Here is a 26,193-nt window from a genome sequence, read left to right as displayed (position 1 = left end):
GGAATGAACATTAACATTTAGGCCTGCTCTCAGGATTCAACATCATCATCATCAATTTAGTCGTAGAGGATCACATACCAGAGAGATTTGTCAATAATTTAATACTAAATAAAGCAGTAATTAAGCTACAGTATTAGATACATTTACTAGCACTCTAGACTATGAAATATCAAAACCAGAATTTTACCCAAAGTCATCCTTTAAGGCGCTTTCTTTCTCTACCTTTCCAGCCGATTGGTTCTCAAGCTACTTCCTGTCACATGACTTTTGAACCTTCATCCGGTGACCTGAAGCCGCACGAGGAGTTGAAGATCACGGTCACACTGGTCGCAGATTTAGTAGGCCAAGTCAACAGGTTGCTTGTGCCGTGTAAGGTAGAGGGCATGGTCCAACCAGTCGTCCTGTCCGTGAGTGGAGAGGTGAAAGGGTTAAAGGTTACCTATAATACATCTAACGAAGTCCATCAAAGGTAATGTTGACTTAATAGAATTAATTAACCAAGTTAACCTAGGCAGCTGCATGTCGACAAGTGGTGAGCACAAAATTGATTTGAGCGGTCACAGTGAAAAATCTCTGTACCCAGTTGACATGCCACAGCTCTTAAGAATTGTTCCCACGTCTGTGACAAAATTTGGACATATAACATTCTATGGGAAATAGAAGATCATTAACTTCTACATGTACATTGCCAATCTCATACGTCAAAACGTCCTATCGCAAGTAAGACCTAGGTGTGAACTCTAGTATATATATTACATGTTTTTTTTGCCATATGGCACCCTAGACTGCATTAACAGGCTATCGAAAACGCTTGTGAGCTGGGGATGACTGACTCAAGGACCCCATGTGCCCTGCAGGCCGCACTCTCCCCACCCAAACCCACCTGTGCTATTGACAGCCCAAAATTTGAAACAAAAAATTGTAAATTGAGACAAGAAACAGCACGGTAACAGTAGTAAAAAATTATACCGTTGATTGTGTAAACATGTACTTCCATGTATTAAAGTTGATCTGTCCATAACTTTACATGTAGGGTGTTTGTTATTGAACGGACTGTGATACGATGCACGTACACAGTCATGTTATTATTAAAGCTTTTACAAGTATAGTAGCTTGTTCCTCTCATATATATGTGACCTTCCTTTTGCTGTTGAGGAAGACCACAGTTCATGGTAAGTACATTAAATATGTGGTAGATATATGACATTTATCTCAGTTAAATAATAATAATAATAATGGTGATTTATAAAATGCGCACATATCCACCCGGAAGGTTGCTCAAGGCATAAGCTAGGATTGTGTCATAAGGTGATTATTAAAATTTAAATGTAAATTTTATAACAATGCTCGGTATGTTTGATAAATTTGCAGCAAGCGTGGGATCATTCATAAAATATGTGGGTCCAAGAAAATGATTATTTTTCGTTCAGTCAAAGGACAGTCTGTTATACATGTAACTTTTGTGGTGGTTTTTTGCTCTTCCTCAAATGCAAAAATGTTGCAGACATATTTGCGATTTATGAGCATCTATTAGTAGAAAGTTTTTTGCACTAGAATTGTTGAATCATTTTTGAAAAGTGATATCAAGAAATTCTGGGTAACAGTATTTTAATTTAACCATTTTGTGCAATGTTTCATTTTCTTGTTCATTATGACAGTATCAAATCGGACAATGGTGGTGTTACAGAAGAAGAGATAGCCATTGACTTTGGATCAGAGGTTGAAATAGGCTCTTCCCCCAGCCGTTTTGTACATATAAAGAATCACACAGCTATCGAAGCCTCCTACAAAATTTCTGTGGAACACTTTGTGGCCGGCAAACCCCCTACACCCCCTGAGAGTTCCAGAAAACGAGTCAACAGTCCGAAAAGGTCAATTTTATCATCGTTTTACTGAAAGTGCTGTGATCATTTTAAAAGTTGATACAAGTGGAAACTATTTATCTTCTTTTTTTTTTAAATAATTTAAACTTTTTTTAAAATAATTTTAAAATAATTTTTTAAACTTTTATGAAAAAATTTAAAAATAATTATTAAAAATAATTTTTAGAAATAAATTTTAAAAATAAATGTTTACTAAGAGACTTGCTAGCACAGTTAAGACAGGGTTTGCCCAATGCCATGGTAATATCATGAAATTTCAAACGGTGCTTCATAATTGGTATCGTGCCATGGTTGGCACCTAGACTGAGTTACCTGCTAAGGAAATGATAGAATTTTGATCTCTTACAGTTTATTCTAAATATTTTCAGGCGCGGTCTGCTAACAGCTACCGCCAATCTGTCGGATCCAAAGAGTAAAAGCAGCAATCAGCTTCAGGCAGACTACACTAAAGCCATACTGAGGGAGAATAAAGGCCTTGCGTTCATCGTGGAGCCAGCAGCAGGAACCCTGAAACCTTTTGAGACTCTGACCGTGAAAGTCACTCTATTCTGTGACATGTGGGGCGATTATTCAGATAACCTAATCTGTATGGTAAGATATAGATTATCAAAATTTAAGTCATATCCAAACTTAATTTCATTTTGTATCAGAAGTGAACAAGAAGATATGTATATATTTTAGATCCTCCTGCAAGCAGGAACTCCGGAATCCTTGGCTTATCAAAGCCTCAAGATGACCAAAGTCAGTCTCTTAGATTCATATTTAACATCCATGATTATGAATTGTCAATTGTCAACAACTCTGTAACTGGACGACATACATTAATCTCGGAGTGACTCAAACTCGGGACATTATGATTGAAAGGCACTGGCGTTAACCACTGAGCTAACACTCCTTGTGATATAGTTATGGTTAACGAAGTAACAAGTAACAATATAGTAACAAGTAACTAGATAACAAAGTAACAAGATATTGTTAATAAAGTAACCATTTTTCTTCAAATATAGACGTATAGATTCATCAAAACAGCAAAGAAAAACAGAAAAGAAAGGAAAGATTGCATGTAAACGTTTGATAGGTTATTGAACCAGCATGCTGTCTAGAACTCTAGACAAAACATTACCTCCAATTAAAAAACATTGGACATCGTTAAACAAATAAAAGTTGAGTTGACATAGGTAAGCTAGCACAAACAAAACACGTTGATGGATATTTGGTGATTCAGATTGAACTTTGCAATGTACATCCTTGTATGACGTCAGTCTCTTTAAAAAATATACCAAGAGACTTGCTGCAAGCACATTTCAGGCATTGTGTTTGCACGTGTCACTATCATGGTAAAAACACAAAATTTTGGAAAAGTGTGTCATAGTTGGTACCTAGAGTAAAAAACTGAATGCATTCAGAATGTGATTGGGTCCTTTAAGCTAGCATGCTGTGTATTTCAAAATTAGTAACACATTACTGTCATGGGAAAAATTTGAAAGTTTTACATACCTGAAATAAGACACTATGAATATTGAATATGAGTCAGATAAAATAAAGAAATGAAAGAAATTATTTGTTTCCCATGAAACTTGGTGTAAATCTACCATTAAAACTGTTCTCTTCTTTTTTTAAGATTTCAGATCTGGTACCCATGGTGATACCAGTGAAAGCTACTGTGATTGGCTGTCCTTTAAAGTTTCAAATGGCCACATTGGAAGGACAGATACCAGTGGTGAGATTTGGAACACATGTCTGTGGTGTGCCTGCTGTCCAAAGACCACTTAAAGTCATCAACAACAGTCCATATGGTTAGTTTACGTACAACAGGGGTGGGCAACCTACGACCAGCGGGCCATGGTTATTTTGAGGCCTGTGAGATGTCTCAAGAAAAAGAAAAAAAATCAATCTATTTTACATCATCACAAAAAACGAGCTAGCTGCTTAGAATATATCGGCACTAATGATGCTGTCAGGTAGGCCTATTATCCCCATTAGTTATCAACTGTACTGTATTGACATTTTGTTTTTGTGAGTACAGATTAGGTATACAAACCTATTGCTTGAAAGTCCTCGGAATCAAAGGTTTGAAGTCCACAGCAGGTCGTTGGTTAGGTGCGACCCAGTCAGTTTTCCACCCCTTATATCTGGCCCATTCATTCAAAAAGGTTGCCCACCCCTGACTTACAAAAAAGTATGACATAAGAGTTCTACTCTGAACTCTTTCTTTGGGGAATGTCTTAGGAAGAAAGTTTTAAAAACAAAATTCACATTTTTGATCGAGATTTGATGAATTAAGAGTAAAGGTAAATTCTACCGTGAGATGATTGTTTGTGGATGCTTTTAATGACATGCGAGATTTAAATGTACGTAAGGAAATTTATAACTTTGTTTGAGATGGATTTTGGCCTTTGATAAAGATATAGAGTGAGACTAAAATGTAAGCACAAGTTTGCAGGACTCTGAATGTAATGTTCTTTAGCTAACTTTTTAAGGACCCACCGTAACTTTACAGGTTACCTTTTAACTTACCACCGTCAATCAAAAACACTATTTGTTTTTCACCTTGTCTTTTCTTCCTCTGCTTGCTCAGGTCTCAGAGTTGACTGGAGACTGTTCAATCTCCAAGAAGGAGATCCCACCATTCTGGATTTGATCGTGAACATCGGCAATCCATTTCCCCTCTTGGACGAGAATGGTCGAGAGATCGAACCAGCAGAGGTCGACTATAAGACACCGCAGAATACTCCCAAGGACGTAGATGAGACCGCCTCAGAATCGACTTTTGCACAGAGCCAGAGAGTGATGGACGGTAATCTCCTCTCTCATATCACCGAGGAGTTGGAATTAGAGGCGGAGAGGAAGGATAAGATGGGCAAACTGGTGACTGTGATACTGGCAGAACATGAGGGGAACCCTGCCGACGGACCATTCAGTGTTAATAAAAGTCAACTGGTAAGAATGAATGAGTGATGGACTACATCAGTATTATTTAGATGTCTGCTGATAAGAATGAATGAGCCATTTAGTGCTAATAAAAGTCAACTGGTAAGAATGAATCAGGGATGGAATATATCAGTATGATTTAGATGTCTGCTGATAAGAATGAGTGAACCATTTAGTGCTAATAAAAGTCAACTGGTAAGAATGAATGATTGATGGACTATATCAGTATGATTTAGATGTCAGCTGATAAGTATGAATGAGCCATTCAGTGTTAATAAAAGTCAACTGGTAAGAATGAATCAGTGATGGACTATATCAGTAAGATACAGATGTCTGCTGATAAGAATTAGTGAACCATTCAGTGCTAATAAAAGTCAGCTGGAAAGAATGAATGAATGAGTGATGGACTATATCAGTTTTATTTAGATGTCTGCTGATAAGAATGAATGAACCATTCAGTGTTAATTAAAGTCAACGGGTAAGAATGAATCAGGGATGGACTATATCAGTATTATTTAGATGTCAGCTGATAAGAATGAATGAACCATACAGTGTTAATTAAAGTCAACTGGTAAGAATGAATCAGGGACTATATCAGTATTATTTAGATGTCAGCTGATAAGAATGAACGAACCATTCAGTGTTAATAAAAAACAACTGGTAAGAATGAACCAGGGATGGACTATATCAGTATTATTTAGATGTCTGCTGATAAGAATGAATGAACCATTCAGTGTTAATAAAAGACAACTGGTAAGAATGAATCAGGGATGGACTATATCAGTATTATTTAGATGTCAGCTGATAAGAATGAATTAACCATTCAGTGTTAATAAAAGTCAACTGGTAAGAATGAATCAGGGATGGACTATATCAGTATTATTTAGATGTCTGCTGATAAGAATGAATGAACCATTCAGTGTTAATAAAAGTCAACTGGTAAGAATGAATAAGTGATGGACTAAATCAGTATTATTTAGGTGTCAGCTGATAAGAATGAATTAACCATTCAGTGTTAATAAAAGTCAACTGGTAAGAATGAATAAGTGATGGACTAAATCAGTATTATTTAGATGTCAGCTGATAAGAATGAATGAACCATTCAGTGTTAATAAAAGACAACTGGTAAGAATGAATGAGTGATGGACTATATCAGTATTATTTAGATGTCAGCTGATAAGAATGAATTAACCATTCAGTGCTAATAAAAGTCAACTGGTAAGAATGACTCAGGGATGGACTATATCAGTTTTATTTAGATGTCTGCTGATAAGAATGAATGAACCATTCAGTGTTAATTAAAGTCAACGGGTAAGAATGAATCAGGGATGGACTATATCAGTATTATTTAGATGTCAGCTGATAAGAATGAATGAACCATACAGTGTTAATTAAAGTCAACTGGTAAGAATGAATCAGGGACTATATCAGTATTATTTAGATGTCAGCTGATAAGAATGAACGAACCATTCAGTGTTAATAAAAGACAACTGGTAAGAATGAATCAGGGATGGACTATATCAGTATTATTTAGATGTCAGCTGATAAGAATGAATTAACCACTCAGTGTTAATAAAAGTCAACTGGTAAGAATGAATCAGGGATGGACTATATCAGTATTATTTAGATGTCTGCTGATAAGAATGAATGAACCATTCAGTGTTAATAAAAGTCAACTGGTAAGAATGAATAAGTGATGGACTAAATCAGTATTATTTAGGTGTCAGCTGATAAGAATGAATTAACCATTCAGTGTTAATAAAAGTCAACTGGTTAGAATGAATAAGTGATGGACTAAATCAGTATTATTTAGATGTCAGCTGATAAGAATGAATGAACCATTCAGTGTTAATAAAAGACAACTGGTAAGAATGAATGAGTGATGGACTATATCAGTATTATTTAGATGTCAGCTGATAAGAATGAATTAACCATTCAGTGCTAATAAAAGTCAACTGGTAAGAATGACTCAGGGATGGACTATATCAGTTTTATTTAGATGTCTGCTGATAAGAATGAATGAACCATTCAGTGTTAATAAAAGTCAACTGGTAAGAATGAATGAGTGATGGACTATATCAGTATTATTTAGATGTCAGCTGATAAGAATGAATGAACCATTCAGTGCTAATAAAAGTCAACTGGTAAGAATGAATGAGTGATGGACTATATCAGTATTATTTAGATGTCTGCTGATAAGAATGAATGAGCCATTCAGTGTTAATAAAAGTCAAATCCTTAGTATGAATCGGGGGTAGAACTTTAAGTACAAATTAAAGTCAACATGGTAAGAATGAACTAGCATGGACCATCATATTTGAATAAAATCAACTGATAAGAATTAATCAGGGTTGGGCCATTCAATAATATGAAGTAAAATCGTAAGTTTGAATCAGCGATGGAATTTTCAATATTTAATAAAAGTTCACATGATACGTATGAATTCCAGGGTTGGTGCATGATATATTATGAGTCAACTGTCCAACTGGTTAATGAGTCTGGTAATGGTAAGGGTGCCGTTTGCAGCAACAAAACATGGCTTTCACTCAGTTGCAATTGTTTGTGGTTTAACGTTATGATATCGAGATACCATTCAGATCAAAAGTGAACAAAAACTTTGATATATTGATAAATCTCATATTACCACAACACCTGCAGTATAAACAGAACATCTGTTCTTTTTTCAGATTATTCCAGCAAGGAGCCATGCCAGTATTGTTACCTACTTCACACCCGATGTGAAGTACTTATCTTCTCTAGAGGTAACCGACTGCGTGGGATATGCCTTAGGCTACGTGAGCCTGGCTGATGAGACAGCCTCTCATCCATCTCAATATGTAGAAAGAGCAGAGATGTTTGAGGTAGAACCTCTAAGGTTGGACTTCACAGCCAATATGAAACCAGCCATGTGAGTCAAAAGGTTTTTTTTATATTCAAAGGGATAAACAGGTCAGCAGTATTTTAAAACTTTTCTTAGAACCCATATTTGTTTTTTTGTTCTCTCTCTCTTGTGTTTCTTGTGCTTTCTTGGTCTTCTCTGGAAAGATATCAATTCTCTACTGGCCTTTTTGAAAAATATTTGTATTTTACGTGGAATTTTATTCTTTTCTCCAAAAAATATTCATGGACTTCTTTCAGTAAATTCTGCATTTCTGTGTTTTGATCGAGTGGAGTACGGTGATGATTTTACCCGCTTAATTCACAGACTCAAGATCGAGACATCAGAAGAAGAAGGAATGATATACAGGACGGCAGCTAGCAGCCTCCTTCAACCAACGGTCGAATCTCCGCAGTGGAGTTTAAACCCGTCACACTCCCCTACCATAGAGGCTACCTTAACGAATGCCACTCAAACACCCTTGAAGTTCCAGCTCAAAGCTCCAGACCCTTTCTTCCTGGCCAACTTGGACCCGGTCCCGAAGAGACCCGGTGAATCCAGGGCCAAGAGACGGCCGTTTTCATTGTTTGAGGTCGACGAGATGGTGACGCTGCCATCTCAGAAGAATGTGGAGGTATGTCAAAGTGAGATGACTCAAACAGAGAGGAAGCATCTTTATATTTTGCTAAGCTGTGGGGGAGGGGATGTACACCCCCTCCCCCACCCACACTTTTCAACCTCACACTAAAACATCAAAAGCAATAATTAAATTAAAACAATCTTGTTTTTACACCCAACTTATAGACCTCATTTTCTAGTCTACATATGACTCTGGATGAACCGTTTGTTGGTTTAAAATTTTAATTATTTCTGGGATAAGCATACCCCTAGACACTCCTTACATGGGAGTTGGCTATAACAACCCCAGGGACCGCACCCCTTTCCTTGATAGAATCCCTGGATCTGCCCTTGTGAATAGAAGCAAATAAAAGTATTTTTGGATAGATTTTCAAAGTATTTCTAATGAAGATAGCAAAGAAATTACAGTAGTGATATTTTGCTTTTGGTTCTTTCCTTAAAAATAGATCATTTCAATTTTTGATCTGTTACAAAATTTAACATATTTCTTTTACATGATAGATCAGTGTTGCATTCAAGTTGACTCTGAATCTAATAACTACTGCCCTGGAGAGTCTCGAGGTCACTCAAGGGGTCAAGGAGGACTCAGAGGAGTGTCTGTCGGTCAGCGGGGATGGAGAAAGGAGACTTCACATCAGGAGAAATTTAGACATCTGTTATAACAATGGAACAATTCAGGTAGCTGTTTGTAACATTTTTTTGCCTATTTGAGAATAAAATGATTTTAACTAAGAAGATAAATAGAATGGATTTTATAGAAGCATTGTTTCATGTGGGGGGGCAAAGTATTAGATCAGAAATGTCACTAATTCCTAATGTCACTCAGAGTTTCTTTACAGTTCAAACCTGTACGGTTTGATATTTGCTGTAAAAACACTTTAATATTTCACTTTATTTGTCTTCTTTTGCTTAGAAACTGCCCCTGTATGCTGTAGTGACACTCCCTTCATTGGTCATTACACCTGAGCTTCTGGACTTTGGCATCTGTTTAGTTGGTCAGCAGAGGTCACTTGAGGTCACTGTTACTAATTTCACTGCCTCAGCTACATTTTGGAAAGCATTTCTCTGCTCTCAAGGTAAAAATTTTGATGAGTAATGCAAGATGCTAAATGCATCATTGATGTTAATCCATCTTATTTTCTCCTTGTTTCCAAGAGACAGAGACAAATATTAATCTATTTCAAATCAGTAAATCGGAAAATACCAGTGTATTAAAGCAATTTTTTACCATCAGAACATCAAGCCCTAAGCCTCAGACCTAGGGTTGACCAGGGGTTAAGTTGTTAAGTTGTGTGAGAGGGCGTTAATAGCCTCCAACAAGATTATAAAACCTTCAACTTCTTCTAGATACCATATTTGAAATAATAACATCTGAACTGGAAGACGTTTCAATTGTACCAAAAGTAAAAACAGGTGCAATGTTGTATCATGACACCCACAAACTTGTTTTCTACCACAAAATTGTGACGTATGTTAAATATTATTTATAATACCCTATGACAGTCAATTTGTATATTGTTAATTTCTCATTCCCCTTGGAATTGATAAAGTTGAAAAACCCTATCCAATCAAAGGTGAGAACAATTGTGTAGCTACCATGTCACGCCTGTTTGAATCAAGTTTGCTTATGGTAAAGACTGTGGCCAATTCCAGTTATCAATATTTTGAAAAATGCTTAGTTAAGGAATTGAATTTAACTCTCAGAAGGAAGGTTAGAAATATGTTCCTCTTCCATCAATCAAACATCAATCAAACATGAATCTTTCGACTGGAAAATCCCTCCCTCAATGTAGTCTTTCTCTGATCTGTGAGAGAATTTTAAAATAATATTCAGAAGTTATGAAATTTTGTGGATAACACAATTTCAATGCCAGAGGTACTCATATTGTTTCACCTATGTTCACTCAAATGATGAATTGCAACTTTACTTTGCTGCCTGTGAACGCATAACAATTCATAGCTTTAGATTGGTCACCGAGTTACGCAAAAGTTGGATTCAGAATTTTGTTCTCGTCTTTGTTTTTATAACGTCTCAACACGCAAGATCGAGGGGGGGGGGTTCTAACTATGATATATGTATGATTCAAGCAATAAGATATAACATCAGAAAGGGCTTAAAAGTTTGTTATTTCTGAATTTTCGTTTATTTGTTTGTTTCAGATCCTGTTGATGACAATGACCTTGAGGTCTTCAGCATTAGTCCTGCCGTGGGATATCTCGAGGCTCATGTTACCCATATTTCCCATAGCAAAGCTATCTTGAAGATATATTTTACAGCTAGGTAAGTATATATATATATATATATATATATATATATATATATATATATATATATATATATATATAAATAAATATATGTTTATATATATTTTTACTCCTTTTTGTTTGGGGAAATATTATGGTTTCAAGAGCAGTTACAGTTTAACTAACAGTTAGTTTGAAAAGGTACTTGGTTGTTTTTTAGTTGTAATGTGGATGTATAATTTAATTTTCGATTCCTTCCCTGGTGGTCCTTCCAGTGTGGTTTTAACTCATTTTTAGTAAGCTTATTCAAAGTTTAAAAAAAATGTGTATATGTGTGTGGATGGATGTCCGAAAACCAGTTGTTACCAGAGATCATAAAGAACATTAGAAATTTTAGGTTAAAGTTTGTTTCTCAGGAATTTTCGTACCTCACGAATGATTCTGTTTATGCATATTTGCAGAGTGTAAGTACCCTGTGGCTTTGTGTGTGTAATATAGGCAAAAGATACCTTATTAATGACATGGCTGCATCATACTGTTAATCCATGCTTATTTCTATGACAGATGCAATATTTCTTATCAATATTTTCTTTATTAATCACTTCTGTTAATTATCAACAAAGTTAGTTTGTCTCATCACGTTTTGTTTTCATTAATCAATTTATCTGGGTTATTGTTTTTCATTAATCAATTCGTCTATTTTCCTTTCTTTTTTTTGCATTAAATTGCAGACAAAATATGTCATATCTATGTGTCTTCATCTTTGATTCATCTTCTTATTTTATTCTCTTTGTCTCTCTTTTGCAGACATGATGTATCATATGAGGGTGTATTTCTCTTCAACGGTTTGTTAGGGGAAGAAGTGAGAAAAATCAAGATAACAGGTCAAGGGTCATATGACAACAGATACGAAGCTCTGGTTAACATATAATAAACACCTGTGTTGTTTATTTTTATCGAAAACCTTGAAAAATGTCTCAGGGTTCATTCCGTCCAAATTATTTGCACAAGAGAATAAAGAACTATTTGACATCAAAATAATGTCCTACACTTTATTAATTATGTTTTTTTGATTTTATCTTTGATATATTTTTGAATGTTGTTTGAACATTGTGAATGTTAAATATTAAAAATATGTCTTTCATGATAAGTATTTCTACAACAAAAAACCAACATGTATTTATGAAAAGATGCTGAAGTTCTTTTGTGATATATGTGTACATTTATAAAGATATTCCATCATACCTACAGAATCTGTTGTTCTTTATTTTGGCCTTGGTTTGTTCAATTTTATCTCATTCATGTGTTGCATTCCTTTGTGGTTAGCTTTGATCGTTCCAGCTGACCAGATCACATGGGATTAATAATCCAATTTATTTTTTCAAAATAATTTTAATAAAATATTTTAATATTTCCAAATATTTCTCAATTATTTTTCAGGTCCAAGATATTTTAATATTTCCAAAATAAAATAAAATATTTTCCAAAATATTCCAGTTTATTAATTGCTTCAGGGGTGCGCGCGCACGCCTGCATTTTAACAGAGGGCGCTGTCATGTCAGTGTCCTGTCAGAGCAGTATATAGTGATGGCTATGTTTAAAATTTCGTCATCTTCAGAGCTAGCCCCAAGTGCCTTGTCTTTGGTTTCCCTTGATGTCGCATCATGTCCTAATTCTGTTAATGTTTGACGAAGAGCTTCATAGTTGTTAAAGACTGGTAAGAGAGACTTGGTGCGTACTGTCCATCGGGTAGGGCAATGCAAGTCGATGCTTTTCGCCTGGGTGTAGGAAGCTTCCAAAAAGTGTGGGGGGGGGCACAACATCAAAGGGGCACTTTCTCATTCCACAACCACCATTCGTTATGCTATTAACCTATACACACCGGCCATGTCACTTAAAAATATATAATGTGTTAGTATGCTATCAATACTATTAAGGTGCCCGTGACTATTTAGTCTAGTCTGTGATTGGCACAGGGAATGGCAAAAGCTGCCGGTTCTCCTACATAAATATATTATGCTAGTAAAATGAGCTGCAACATTGATTTTTTATTTATTGAGATTGTTTATTGTTAACCATGCTATACAAAAAGATATGGGATGCCATATTAAAAAAAAAACATGTATAGACTAAATATAAACCATTTAAAATAAAATATTAAAATTAACAAAGGCTTAAGATATCCAAAAGAGAGTTCTTCATCAAAGGGGCACATTTTATTTGCCAGTATGGCACGTTTGCTATTTTGACAAAAAAGTGGGGGCACGTGCCCCCCCCCCCCGCCGGTTCCTACGCCCATGAGTAGGCTACTGCATTAGATCACTCCAAGTAGACTAATCAAATGATCGTATTCATAAAAAAATGTTATGCATCCATTAGCGATTGTTGGAGGGCATCATATCATACTTTTGTCCCCCACCCTACCCCCTCCAACACACACCCCTACCTCTCTACCCTTGGGACCGACGCCCCAGATACCTACCAATCAAACACAAGTTAACTTCATATAAATTGAAAACTGTTAACATTTAATTCATAATGAAATCCAAAGTTGACCAGTGATACTAAACTATATATACATTATTATGGAAATTGTTTATCGAAAAGCAAAAGAAGTTATCAAACTAAAGAAAGTTGTTTGAAAGGCAGATGCTTCTGTTTCATTAACCAAACTTATATACCTATCTTCCCCTTGTTGAAATTCCATTATTAAAATAATTGGATAAAAGTTCTTAATATTGAAACCCTTTAGTTAATGTAATTAAACGAAATATGAAATAAAATTTTTTACTTTAACGAAATTACTGTAAAAACTTTTTTTCACTCCTTCCATACGTGTTCGTTTGACCATGTTATGTTGCATGTTATTAAATGAAATTTGCAGTTTGCAACATTTAGGTTGTACATACTGTATATAAACTAACAATGGAGACAAAACTCAGAAGTTTCATTTCGCCTTCAGTGACCTCGGACTGAAAATGTTAACCAAACCAATGTTAAGGTTGCATATTTTAATCCATCTTATAAACTTAGTGTTCAAATTTTTTCATATCCAAAACCCTCCACCGAATATAAGATTGTTTAACATTTGGTTGTACCTTAAACAAATGAAGTTGGGAGGTCAGAATTCTACCTTCTGCCGCCTATATACGTACCATCCTGGACATCTGCAAGATGTTCTGTTGAAATTAAAAATAATAAAGTAGTAAGCGAATCAATTATAATCGGCAGTGTTGGACACAGTACCGAATAAATCACTTGTTGTATTAATCTATCGAGGAGATAAGATATTTAAGGTCTTTGCCAGTAGGGCCATAGACAGTTATGTCAGTTACCATAACAACTGTTGCCGTGGTCATGGTTAATTTTCCTGAGTAGCTACTCTTGGAAGTCGAGGACGGGGTCAACACGCGTCCGTGTGTTTCATATTGTGTGTGTGTGTCAAGGGCGTAGGAACCGGGGGGCTGGGGGCGCCAGCCCCCCCCAGTGACAAATGTGGAGGGGCGGAAGTATCATTCCGCCCCCCCCCCCCGCTTCGCAAGTCAGAAAACCCCTTTTTCATTTCCAAATGAGAAAAAAATCTCATTTGGAGCACCAAATTGCATCTAAGGCCAGGTGAAAATGCAAAATTATATACAAAATGGAGTGGGTGGGTTGAAGTGTGCTATATTGCACCAAATTGCATCTGAGGCCACCACCCCCTCCCCTTAGACCCCTCCCCCAGGCCGGCCATCAGTCTTCAGCCCCCCCCCCCACTCAAAAGTACCTTCTTACGCCACTGGTGTGTGTCATTGTGTGTGTCCAATTTTGTGTTCAAACTTGGTGGGAAGGTACCCCAGTGTGAACACATTTGTCTCGCAGGTCACCGGAAGCAAAGGTCGAATTCTTGCTATAACTCTAAGGGGAAATATTGATTTACATGGAAACGTAGCAGATATAATGTAAATGTGAAATATCATAAATATATGTAGTTGCCATGGGAACCGAGGAAATGTTTATTTTTAGCGCAATTTTGTGTCAAAAACTAAACGAGTTGGCCGTTTTTCTTCCAACTTGGTGAGAAGGTACCACCCCAGCGTGAATCATTTTGTTTCGCAGACCACGGAAACAAAGGTCACAGATCAAAGGTCAAATTTAGTTAAACGTGATGTTTTTCGGCTATATGTAAATTGGGAAACATTGAATTGGTGTAATTTGTAGTAGATTTGATTTATAATTTGTCAAGTGGTCCAGTCCGGTTTTTGACTCACCTTGCAAGTAGACTATCATCTCAACATAGGTTTCCCAGAATTCACAATAGGGTGCACGTAGGTACCGATTATTGGAAAAGGCAATGTCCAGTTCTTTGTACTCTTCTGAATCAGGTAAGAATCGGGGCCATTCTGGGATACTTCTTGGCAGACCGACGGGGATGTTTGGGTTCCTACAGTAAAAATAGATGCGAAACTATGTCATAAAATTCTGCAAAATATTCATGATGTTTCGGCTATTTAAATTTTTAATATATATATAAATATATATATATTTATATATATATATATATATATTAGTATAATTTGATATCGGAATTCTTAAATATATATATATATATGTATATGTAAATATATATATATATATATATATATATATATATATTTAAGAATTCCGATATCAAATTATACTAACGCTTTATCGTATTAAACCTATGTGCATATTCAAGTTTCACATGTTCGGTTGAAACTTCCAATTGTCACTATACCAGGGTGCGACCACAATATATTTTTTTTACAATGAGTCGGCATGAGGGGGGGGGGGGGATGAGTGGCGGACTAAGACGTTATGTCGTGCAAAAGATGGGTCAAAGGGGAACGGTGGCTCCTCCACTTTTAAATGTTTGGTGCAAATGAGGTTGCCTATATAAGAAACTCCTTAGCTATGTTTAGGTTGTACCGTATGCATACACTTTATATATTTATTCATTGTACATAAGGATTTATATTGTAATATTCTGTATGTCAGAGGGGGGGGGGTGGTATTCTGAGGACGATAGAGATCCCCTCCCACCAGAAGTTTGCGTGGTTGCGCCCCCCCCCCCCACCTGGTCGTTTCATGGTTTCCACACAGTGTTCACAGTATGTCATTGCAACATTTATGTAATATTTCTGTTTTCATTGATACAACGACTACTCACTCACCCAGATTTGGCAAAATTTGTCCACATTCGGATAACGTAGTATGAAATCTTCAGTTCCTCGTAAGTCCAGGCACCCCTGGCAAAGAAGGGCAGTCCAAAGACGAACTGGAGATCTTCAGCGTGTCCGGCCCGTTGGCCTAGCCATGATACGTTGAAAATGGATTGAACGGGTTTTTGGGTCATACTATACATATAAACCTTGCTTCCTGCTGCTGCAACCTGTCGCGCAAAGGACGTGATGTTACAAATGTAATTTAAATCCCCCAGTACATCCGATGTCGCTTCTTCGTAGTTCCAGCTTTCATCTTGCTTCCCGTTATTGTAGATGATTTTCTGGAGGCCAGAAACCAACAGATTTGTTTCAGCGCCAAGCGTCAGACTGTTGAACTGGGTCTCTGTGATGAAAGGTCGATCGGTGACATCCCCCAATCTCCTAAAAGTGACGAAGGCGCCTTCATCGTCGTTTGAACCTATAAGTAAGTCTGTGTCACTGTAAGCTCCACTCTCCAACAGGTCAGGGATATCTTGTTCGAAAAAATCCCCATCGAACGATGGTAACCAAATGTTTATACCAATATAGAAAGCATCTGCCTGTGTGGAAACCAGCCAAAGATGATACTAATTGTCTTATTTATTGACCACATAGGGCGGGGTGGCCTCCTCCGGAGGAGGGAGCAATCGCAGTGAAATGCACAGGATTTCAAAGGTGAGGTGTATAAGGGGGATCTAAATTCCCCCGAATGATTTATGTAGGGACATGAACTTTTGTCGAAGATCGTCCCTGGGCCTCTGGGAGTGGTCTTAATCTTCCTCCATTTGAATGTTACAACATCAAAAACCAATTTTAATAATCATATAATAATCATATATACTTGGAAGCAGCCATATATATGCAAAATATTTACATATGCATGTGGAAAAAGTCGTCTGGTTTAAAGTTTTATTTCGATCGAACCAACCGCCGGTTCTCTCATGGATGTTGAGTTTCCTGGCTTCTATAATGCTAGCGCCTTTAACTTCTCAACATTGTTTTTTTTTATTTTTTTTATTCAAAGGTTGTTTTTTTTTTTAAATAGAGAGTTGCAGGTATACCTCCTTCATTATAACGAAGCGGGGAGTGGGGGGGGGGGTGCCTACTTTGACCACAAATACAGTAGAATGACTCATATTTATGATCCAATACAGATTGTTATAAAAAAAGAGTTTGAGAACTTCTCTTACAGCTTCTTGTAGATCGAGAAGTTCTTCGACGGTCTTACTACGTAGACATTCTGCGATGTAAGATGTATTCTGAGGAACAGGGGGGCTACAATTAGCAAGATTCGCGAGGGTCAGGGCTCGCTCGTTTATCTGGTCCATTGAAGGTAAAGTCGCCCGAACGAGAAGAGGCGAGCCACTCTGTAATGAAATCAACCAGAGTTAATATTAGAAGGTTTATATATAGCTGACATCAACTTCCTCGGGACGGTTTGTTTATGTGAAACTACACTGCTTTAATAAAGACTATGGTTTAGTTTTGAGCTGCAGCATAAAACTCGCTTTAGTAACAATTGTCACCTCACACTGTGTACATAAATCGATGGATTTTTATCCAAACGATAAACAGTTCGCAAAAGCTATAAAGAAAAGCATTGGTAAAATGACAACTTCGACACGGAATGCTCTCTGTAATAACTATATAGTCGACAAAAGACCCGAGGGTTTAGAGCCTACAGTCCAATTAAAGTTCATATTAATAGCTGTCGTGATCCGTAGAATTGTGACAAAGCCAATCCCAGCATGTCAAAAATGGTAATTGTATGGCGTGGTCCCTTGTTTATTGTACTGGCCTACTGGGGTTCTGGAAGCATGATCAAAAGTATATATTTCTTGACAGTTTAAAGCCTTGTTTTCCCCCTTGTTTATTGTACCAGGGACCTGTTGTGTCACCCCTGCTGGGATTTCTAATTACTTGTTTGTTTGATGTCGTCTTTACAGACAGACGGAGAGTGAACTCTCATTGGACAAGCCTTGTTTTTACAACAAATTGTTACCAATGGAAGCAATGATCCAAAGAATATATTCCCTTTTTTTGCAATAATCAGTAACAAAGCTGGGCCAACTTCAAAGATTGGCATGCAATTATCACATCAAGAAACTAATAAGGTGGCCCCTTTAAGGCGTTAGCTGTATCTGGCTTACATTTATACCTATAGAATATATCTTAAAGAGAGCTATATAACAACTTTGCCACCAAACGAGTACGAATTGAGTCAGCTTAGTAGGGGGAGAAAAGTATAAATTTGTACAGTTATTTACCTATATAGAAATGTACATTTCTACATTTTCAACGATTTCAACAATTCTGTTAGAGGTATAGTTGTACTACTAATTCTAGTACTTATGCTAGAGCTAGGCTAGATATATTATATATTTATTTAGCGCTTTACACCAGCGATAGGTCTCAAAGCGCTTTACATACGTTATATTACCCCTGGTCAATGATAACCTGTCCCAGAGACAATCCCTCCAGTCGGCAGCAGTTATGTACTGTGCCCAATGACAAATTACCTCACAGGTACCCATTTAACCCCTGAGTGGAGTGGAGAGAGGCAATTGAGATAAAGCATCTTGCCCAAGGACACAACGTAATGAACTATAGGCAGGACTCGAACCAGCAATCCTTGGATCACGAGTCCGACGCCTTAGCCAATTGGCCACCACGCTCTCAAAACTTACTGTTGGGCCCTGCTGCAGTGTAGTCTAGTTTGCTAACCATAACAAAACGAAGTCTCCCTACCTCCTAATGATTGGTTCACGTATAGCTAGAGGTAATCTCTGCTGATTTACGTCTATTTGTCCTAAATATTAACCAAATTCGGAAGATGATAAACGGGCTTGTGTACTGCGTGTAAGTTCTTCCCTATATATCACACTCGACACAGATCTAGCGGCGCAAGGAATTCAACGCGCTCACGTATTATCTTTGCGGTGGAATGACGTCACACCAGCGTATACATGTCCCTGTAGCTTATTGCCAATATTTGCACCGCACATGTTTTTCGTGGTCACTGGTGGTAAGAAAACGTACGTACCTAGTGCACATTGAGTCAGTATAAGCTATGTTACCGTTAAGTTGGAGAAGAAAAACATGCCATAAAAAACAACAAAACTGGTCACCTGCATAATGGCTCTCTGGAAGAACTGGCGACTTCCGTCGGTAAGCATGTGCCATCCAACGCATACAGCGCCTGAACCTTGTCCAAACAATGTGATCTTCTGTGGGTCTCCACCGAAAGCTAAATCAAAACATGAATGCAAAATTATTTTTTAATTTTTTTATTTCAATATTTATCAGTATACTATACAACTTAGTATCGATTTTAATCTGTATAAAAGCATTATGAAAATCCACGGGGCGATTTAATATAAAGTGATATAACATAGTTTCGACGTCGTTTCTAGAAGTACTTATACTTCTCATTGACGTTATGCAATCAAGAAAAATGGAAAGATGGAAATATTAATATAGAAAATCAAATTCAATTCGTTGGTATATTATACCTTTAATATTCTCACTGACCCATTGCAGAGCTAGACGCTGATCACTTACTGCTAAGTTTGGAGGTATAGCAGAATCTCCTGAAATAACGAAATCAAGAAGAATATAGCATTTTAATTATATATGACGCTTTGTTTTACGAAAGGCATCTGCCTATATAGAGGCTATTAAGTTATTACAAAACCCGAAGAGCCGAACGAAATCTCATTTTCCATATTTTCCGTAATAAAGCAAAACCCAACTAATGGACTACGACTGCGAGCAAATTTGGCTCGCAAAATAGATCATTGATGCATGTTGAATCGACATTGAAGAATTAAAGGGTAGCTAAACGTTCGACATTAGGCCCGACACGGTATGGGAATTCAGTGCGTGCACTGTCCTCCAGCCAGCATTATATCGGTGTCCGATTTGTATGAAATCTGACCAAGTTTGGACAATTTTAAAACTATACTTACGGTACGTGCATGTGCTGTTTAAATACTGGGTCTTTATTCTTCTAATAAATGTACACGTACCTATATGCTGTGTACATTTACCACTAACGATCAACAATGCAATTGGTCATGTTTGTAGTTTATATGAGCTATTCCTGCATGCCTCCTATTGGCTAAGCTGAAATTGTATCATTACTAATGATGTACATTTATAGCTATTAACAAACATGAAGTAGATAGGCTATCCTTTGTGGTTTCCCTTGAAACACGGCACATGACCGGGAGCCCCAGGTTGAGCCCCCCACCACCACCAACCCCCACCCCCACCCCCACCAACCATCCCTCCACCGTCCATGATCTGCCCGGGTACTATTGTCGTGTCGTCGACGTGTCCATTTTGACGGATGTCATGTCAGTATGTGTTCCGCTGTTACGTCAGGATCCCACATGTAGATATCTTTACCTTTCTTTAAAGTACGTTTTAAAGGCATTGAAGACTCGCCCCAAACCGCGTGCCGCGCTCTGAAAAAGTTAACTTTCCGTTGCTTGCAAATGATGTTTTCTTCTTGTTGCTACAAAATGCAGACAGTAATGAAACGTGATACCTTGTTATCTTTTATCTAGACCTGAGATGTCCACGCTGCTATGTACACTGTTGTGGGTATTGACCGTATAGCTGTATGTATTGACTGTACACTAAAGTGTCTAATTACCGACGGTAGCAAGCTGTGTGTGTATTTTCATGGGATCGATGGTGGTGGTGTCTAACACTTCTGTTACACCTCATTCGAAACTAGGTCAGATTACCGGCATGAGACGTTTCTTTATGCGCGAGTCTTCACACCCTTTAATCCTCTCAGTGATGTATATATAGACTCACCTGTCGTAAAGAAACCGAATACACTTAACCTGTAATTGATGGTAACAACTATCACATCACCCAGCACGGCAAGTGGAACAGGGTTGTATTCAATGTCAGAACTGCTTCCTAGAGTAAACCCTCCGCCATGAATGAAAACCATGACTGTCGCATTCGCATCCTACAGGATAAGGTATATGTGAAAGAAGAAAATAGATGTAAAACAATGTTTTGATTTCATAATTTGGTACATTTCTGTCATACTTAGTGGTCGTGCGGTAAAAGGTACCATGAATTCCTGGTGATCCAACTGTGTTGCTTGGTGACCAAACTTTTCACCTACGCCATGGGGAAGGGGTATACGGGGAGGATCAGATCGCCTTAATTATATTTAAGAGTTTAGTTTGATATGATAAAGGGTCACTAGTTGCGAAATGTAACACCGTTATACAATTACAGTTTGCAACTTGTGAAGTAATTTATGTTAAAGAATTCTCCTTTTTTTTTCTCACAAATAATATCGACAATTTCCTTTTCTTTCGAATTTTGGCGACCCTACAAACTTCTTTGGGCGATTAGCGAGAAGTTTTAAGACTTTTATTGTATTCTGCAACTATCGTTTATTACATGGAAATCGGTCTTGTCATAAAATGCATTTAATGCATTATTTAATACATAATTTGATTCATTTTAAGTCAAAACTTGATTAGGAGATTGCACAACACATATATATATATATATATATATATGCAAATATATATTTATAAATTGTGAAAAGCGTATATACTCACAATATTATGCGGTACAAATACATTAAGGTAAAGACAGTCCTCGGAGAAACCTGCAGCGTCGTCAATTAAATGTTCATAAAACGCTGGGACATTTTGAGGACAAGAAGGTGGAGTCCTGGTAGCATTGAGATCCTCCGTCCATGGTTCTACCGGTTCTGCTGGTCTAAACCGTCTCTCTCCGATTGGTGGTTTTCCATAGGGTATTCCGAGGTAAACTTCAACCGAACCCGATTGCCTGAGATTTTTTTTAGAAAACTCTTCAACTCTCCCACGAATTATTCCATTCTCTGTTTCAATGATGGGATCGAATAGGGCATGGGCCGTCCCCAAAAACAATGCTAACCCCGGCCACAGTAGTAACATAACTGCATGAAATTGAAAGAAAAAAATTGTCTTTTCGGAGAAAATGTTCCTTCTAAAATATACCTGTATTTATGATAAATACTAAGAAAAATGGAAAGGAAATATAATTTCTATCTACACAGACAACACGCTATAGTTGTCATCATTTGCTGTAACTCATCTTCATATTTTATTTTCCACATTCACTGATTTATCAAACATGTGTCCTTCTTTCTGTTTGTGGAGGCAGGCCTAACTAAATGGCGGTTGAGGTTTGTGGTCAGATCAGAGCTAGTTATACATCCTATACACTAGGGGGCTGAGAGAATACGGAGGGAACTCTGCAGAGATAAAGAATATAGTGCATAGGCCTATAGTCGTTTACCTGATAAATATATCTATATATATCTATATGGTCAATTCCGTGGCGACTCGCGTGACATTTTTACTAAAATTCCTCTCTATTTGATATCATTAAACAAATAAAAAAAATTACCTGGGAGAAAAGCATTCATGTAGTCAGTGAAGATACGCCTTAATGCTTACATCAGTAGAGAAAACATATTTATACCTCAAATATTGGGGATGAAATTGGCGAAAAACTAAACGTGACTCGCGTGACAGTTACTATTAGCAAAAATGAGAATGCACACACAAATGTTCGATTTCTTATGTTTTATTGAAATGTTACCAATAACTTTTTATAATCATACCAAAGTAGAAAAACACCTCTACCTCAATTGCTATGCAACTTTGAAAAAATTTGTAACGCATGAAAATTACGATGAAGATGTTTTGTGACTCGCGTGACAAGAAAACGTGACTCACGTGACGAGTTCACTTTTCGGATAGTTCTAGCCCAAATGCAGTAGTGAATCGAAGGTATAGATCTTGCATAGTGAAATATAACATTCATTGGTCTAGAAAGTGTCCAAAAGGTACTTCCCTTGGGAATGTCCAGATGGTATATTAATGTCCCCGAGTTACCCTAATGACTGCAGACAGTAGGTAATATGCTGTATGGGTAGTACAGTTGTTCAGGCAGTATATCTTGTCAATTAATATTTATAACAATATTTAGTCTGTTGAAGTCACTCATTTGAAAGTTATAGAAGAAACATCTATCAAAATTAATGTCCCCGACTTACCCTAATGACTGCAGACAGTAGGTAATATACTGTATGGGTAATACAGTTGTTCAGGCAATATATCTTGTCAATTAATATTTATAACACTATTTAGTCTGTTGAAGTCACTCATTTGAAAGTTATAGAAGAAACATCTATCAAAATGTGATTCAAATTACCATTCTCATTTGTCATATTTGAATAAACCAAAAGTGTAATATTTGAGAAGATACATTCGCTCATATGATTTTGGGAATGATTGAGCAGTTAACCTTAAGGTTGTCAAGTCATAGCACATGGCATTGCCAGATACTAATATAGATTGTGTTTTGTATATTACTAAAAAATCAGTGACACGTGCTAACTTTCCAAATTTGGTGATAAAATAGGCATTATATTGCGAATAATAATTTTCATGAATTTTAATTCATAATTAGTTTAATTAAGTGTGCCCATATTATTCAAGTTGCCTAATTAAAGGGGAATGCATATATGATATCTTTAATCAGTGATTCATTCATCAAACTATAACATCCCTGTAATTTTCACACAGTAAATAGGTAGAAACACTATCTTCATGACTCGCGTGACGTGACTCGCGTGACATTCGTAAAGGGTGATTTTCCGCAAAATTTGAATATCTTCTGAAAAGGAAAATTCAATAATCCTTTTGGTATCTATGTGAAGACTTGATATTCATTATTTGGAGTAAAACTATTGTGCAGGAAAGGAGAAAAAAAAACAGTCAATTTGTGACTCGCGTGACAGTAAATCGCGTGTGTTTTCAATTCACCACTGTTATCTAATGCCTTGATGTCGAAAAAATTGAAGCTATTAAGTGAGCACTATATTATAATTATTCCAACACACAGTAAATAGGTAGAAACACTATCTTGAATTGACGTGACTCGCGTGACGTGACTTGCGTGACCTTCGTAAAGGGTGATTTTCCGCAAAATTTGAATATCTTCTGGAAAGGAAAATTCAGTAATCCTTTTGGTATCTATGTGAAGACTTGATATTCATTATTTGGAGTAAAACTATTGTGCAGGCAAGGAGGAAAAAAAACAGTCATTTTTGTGACTCGCGTGACAGTAAATCAAGGGTGTTTTCAATTCACCACTGTTGTCTAATGCCTTGATGTCGAAAAAATTGAAGCTATTAAGTGAGCACTATGCTATAGCAAATAAATTAGTCCAAAAAACTGATGATACCTATGATTACTATGTACAAATCTGCACAAAATGAAATTTCACTGTATTTTTCATAAATTAGTTACTACGGGAACCATTTGTTATTACTGACCCAATAATTAAACAAATGATTTTTCGGGGGGTAGTAACTACAAGTATTCTATTTATTGGAATCTTATACAATTTTAATGTACAATGATTTTAAATATTTTTGGTATGATGTTGACCTTATCATGGAATTGACCATATATATATATTGTTAAGATTGATTTCTTGTCTCTGGACAAGGCAGTTTCATTCAGCTAGCTGAAGAAACATATATAGATAGACACCGAAAACTACACGTTTGCTGACCAAATTCGGTCAAAATTGCTATAGACATCCATTATTACTTAAAACTCACGATTGGGGTTCTCAATATATGCGAGAAAAGGCGCTTTGTACAGTATCATGTTGAAAGTTCTCGGACTAAAGTTTATTTTTGTATTCGAATGTGAGGAACGTGCCATGCCGTGAAATTTAACTACCATCAGTAGAGTCTGCCTATAAATCCGTCGAATATCTTTTTTGTTCAATCGTACGTTAATTGTCATAATATTATTGTATTTATGTAACATATATCGAATTACACATAAGGCATTTTAGACAATTACATTATAGGTTATTGATGTTTCATGTATATATAGCCTATATATGCCTATAACTGCAGCGACGTCTAAGTCTATACGACATAACAGATGTGTTAAGTCGAAACTGTAAATTAATTTCGCCTCAGCTGATAATGAACATATTTTCTTTGATTAGTATTGCACTTACCCATGTGCATCTTGTCTAATTGTTGCTCGGTGGCATTCACTTAAGCCTTTATCTAATTAGAACCAGTCTTTGAGTCCGCCTGTATATAAATACAAGCAACGATAGTATCACAAATACTGGGCAGCGGAATCTACGAACCTGTTGACCACTTTATATTTTGTGTCCACGGTTTACTGTGTGTAATCTATATCGTTATTTCATTATGGACCTTTTTATTAATTTCTCTTTTGTTATGCTTCGATGGGTAGGCAACGCCTCTTTGCTATAGCATCGTTCGACAGTATTTTGCTTCGCCTATTTGGTAAAGACGTTCATTATATATATATAAATATCGTCGAATTATAACACTAACTGAGGGCGCCCTTCCACATATCTGCATGTCGGGCCTGGGAATTACAGGTTTTGGTAGTTTATCGAAACAGGAAGTAAGGGCGCACTCATATTAATTGTAACAGGCAAAGTAACAGCAGAATGCCAGGGTCTTGAACAAGACTACCTTGCCTATAGAAATCACGTTTTGACATTTCCCCCCAATGCTGATGAGCTAAATAACGTAACCTTAGAAGGTTTGAGTAAAGTGTACTATAAAGCCTCAGACTTATAAACCATCTCAAAGACAAAAATCTAATTTCGAGCAATATTATTTTTGATCCATTATTGAAGAAATTTAATACCCAATAGTGTTTGACAAGGTATAGTGCCATGGATAATGGAAGGCCGAGGAGAGATTTGAAAGAAACCTCCAAAACTTTTCGGCAAGTAGACTGTCTGTCACGGTATTTCATACCACAAATTCCAGCCAAACTGTAGGCTTACCAACTTAGTAAGCTTTCGAATGCAATGATGGATATGCAGTAACATTTTTAAAACTCAAACTCATATAATAGCAAGATTCACAGAGATCTGTTCTTTCAGCGGACTATAGAAAAAAAACTGAGTCTCTGACGGCACCCTTCACTCCTAAAGAATATCTATCTCTGGCCCTCGTAGAAAATGTCATGAGCACGACTTGCCTCAGAGGTTCAGACCGAGGAGTTGTTATCATGTATCCTGTGACTAATTATCTATTAATAGTATCTGCCTAGTAGGCGTACGTTGTACAAAACTCATCTCCGTCAATGTTCATCACACATTTTTTTGTTGTACATGTTAGAGGGATTCAAAAATATATTGTTTGCTTTAAAATGTCGATATTATTATTTTTTATATTTTTATTATTGATTTATTTTTGTTTTATATTGGCAGTGTAGTAAACTCTGAATAAAATGTCTTTGTTTATATCCTTTTAGTGTATCTATAATGGAGCCAACGTTGACTATGTGTGATGTACTCGGGACTC

General features: G+C 36.7%; 2 protein-coding genes across 3 annotated transcripts in view; one reads left to right on the top strand and one right to left on the bottom strand.

The window, feature by feature from the left end:
- The window catches only part of LOC139958704 (deleted in lung and esophageal cancer protein 1-like), a 43,113-nt gene extending 30,507 nt beyond the window's left edge, over window positions 1-12,606 (top strand). For both annotated transcript variants that reach the window (XM_071955979.1, XM_071955978.1), the window contains exons 19-29: window positions 231-469; window positions 1,659-1,871; window positions 2,252-2,474; window positions 3,505-3,679; window positions 4,462-4,823; window positions 7,502-7,722; window positions 8,020-8,326; window positions 8,833-9,009; window positions 9,245-9,407; window positions 10,492-10,612; window positions 11,383-12,606. In XM_071955979.1, coding sequence (XP_071812080.1) covers window positions 231-469; window positions 1,659-1,871; window positions 2,252-2,474; window positions 3,505-3,679; window positions 4,462-4,823; window positions 7,502-7,722; window positions 8,020-8,326; window positions 8,833-9,009; window positions 9,245-9,407; window positions 10,492-10,612; window positions 11,383-11,506 — 2,325 coding nt within the window. In that variant the 3' untranslated portion in view covers window positions 11,507-12,606. The remainder of the gene's footprint in view (window positions 1-230; window positions 470-1,658; window positions 1,872-2,251; window positions 2,475-3,504; window positions 3,680-4,461; window positions 4,824-7,501; window positions 7,723-8,019; window positions 8,327-8,832; window positions 9,010-9,244; window positions 9,408-10,491; window positions 10,613-11,382) is intronic.
- A 134-nt stretch (window positions 12,607-12,740) lies between these two features.
- Window positions 12,741-25,057, bottom strand: LOC139958705 (cholinesterase-like). The gene is made up of 9 exons (XM_071955980.1): window positions 24,855-25,057; window positions 21,377-21,741; window positions 20,607-20,766; window positions 19,292-19,369; window positions 18,908-19,026; window positions 16,970-17,146; window positions 15,750-16,339; window positions 14,826-14,998; window positions 12,741-13,754 (listed from the first exon to the last, which is right to left on the bottom strand). The coding sequence occupies exons 1-9, from the start codon at window positions 24,862-24,864 to the stop codon at window positions 13,705-13,707; spliced, it is 1,722 nt and encodes a 573-aa protein (XP_071812081.1). The 5' UTR covers window positions 24,865-25,057; the 3' UTR covers window positions 12,741-13,704.
- Between the last annotated feature and the right edge of the window lie 1,136 nt (window positions 25,058-26,193).

The sequence above is a fragment of the Apostichopus japonicus genome, chromosome 18 (assembly GCF_037975245.1).
Source record: "Apostichopus japonicus isolate 1M-3 chromosome 18, ASM3797524v1, whole genome shotgun sequence".
Taxonomy (NCBI): Eukaryota; Metazoa; Echinodermata; class Holothuroidea; order Aspidochirotida; family Stichopodidae; genus Apostichopus; species Apostichopus japonicus.
Note: the sequence above shows the minus strand (reverse complement) of the source record. Positions and strands in the feature narration are given on the sequence as shown.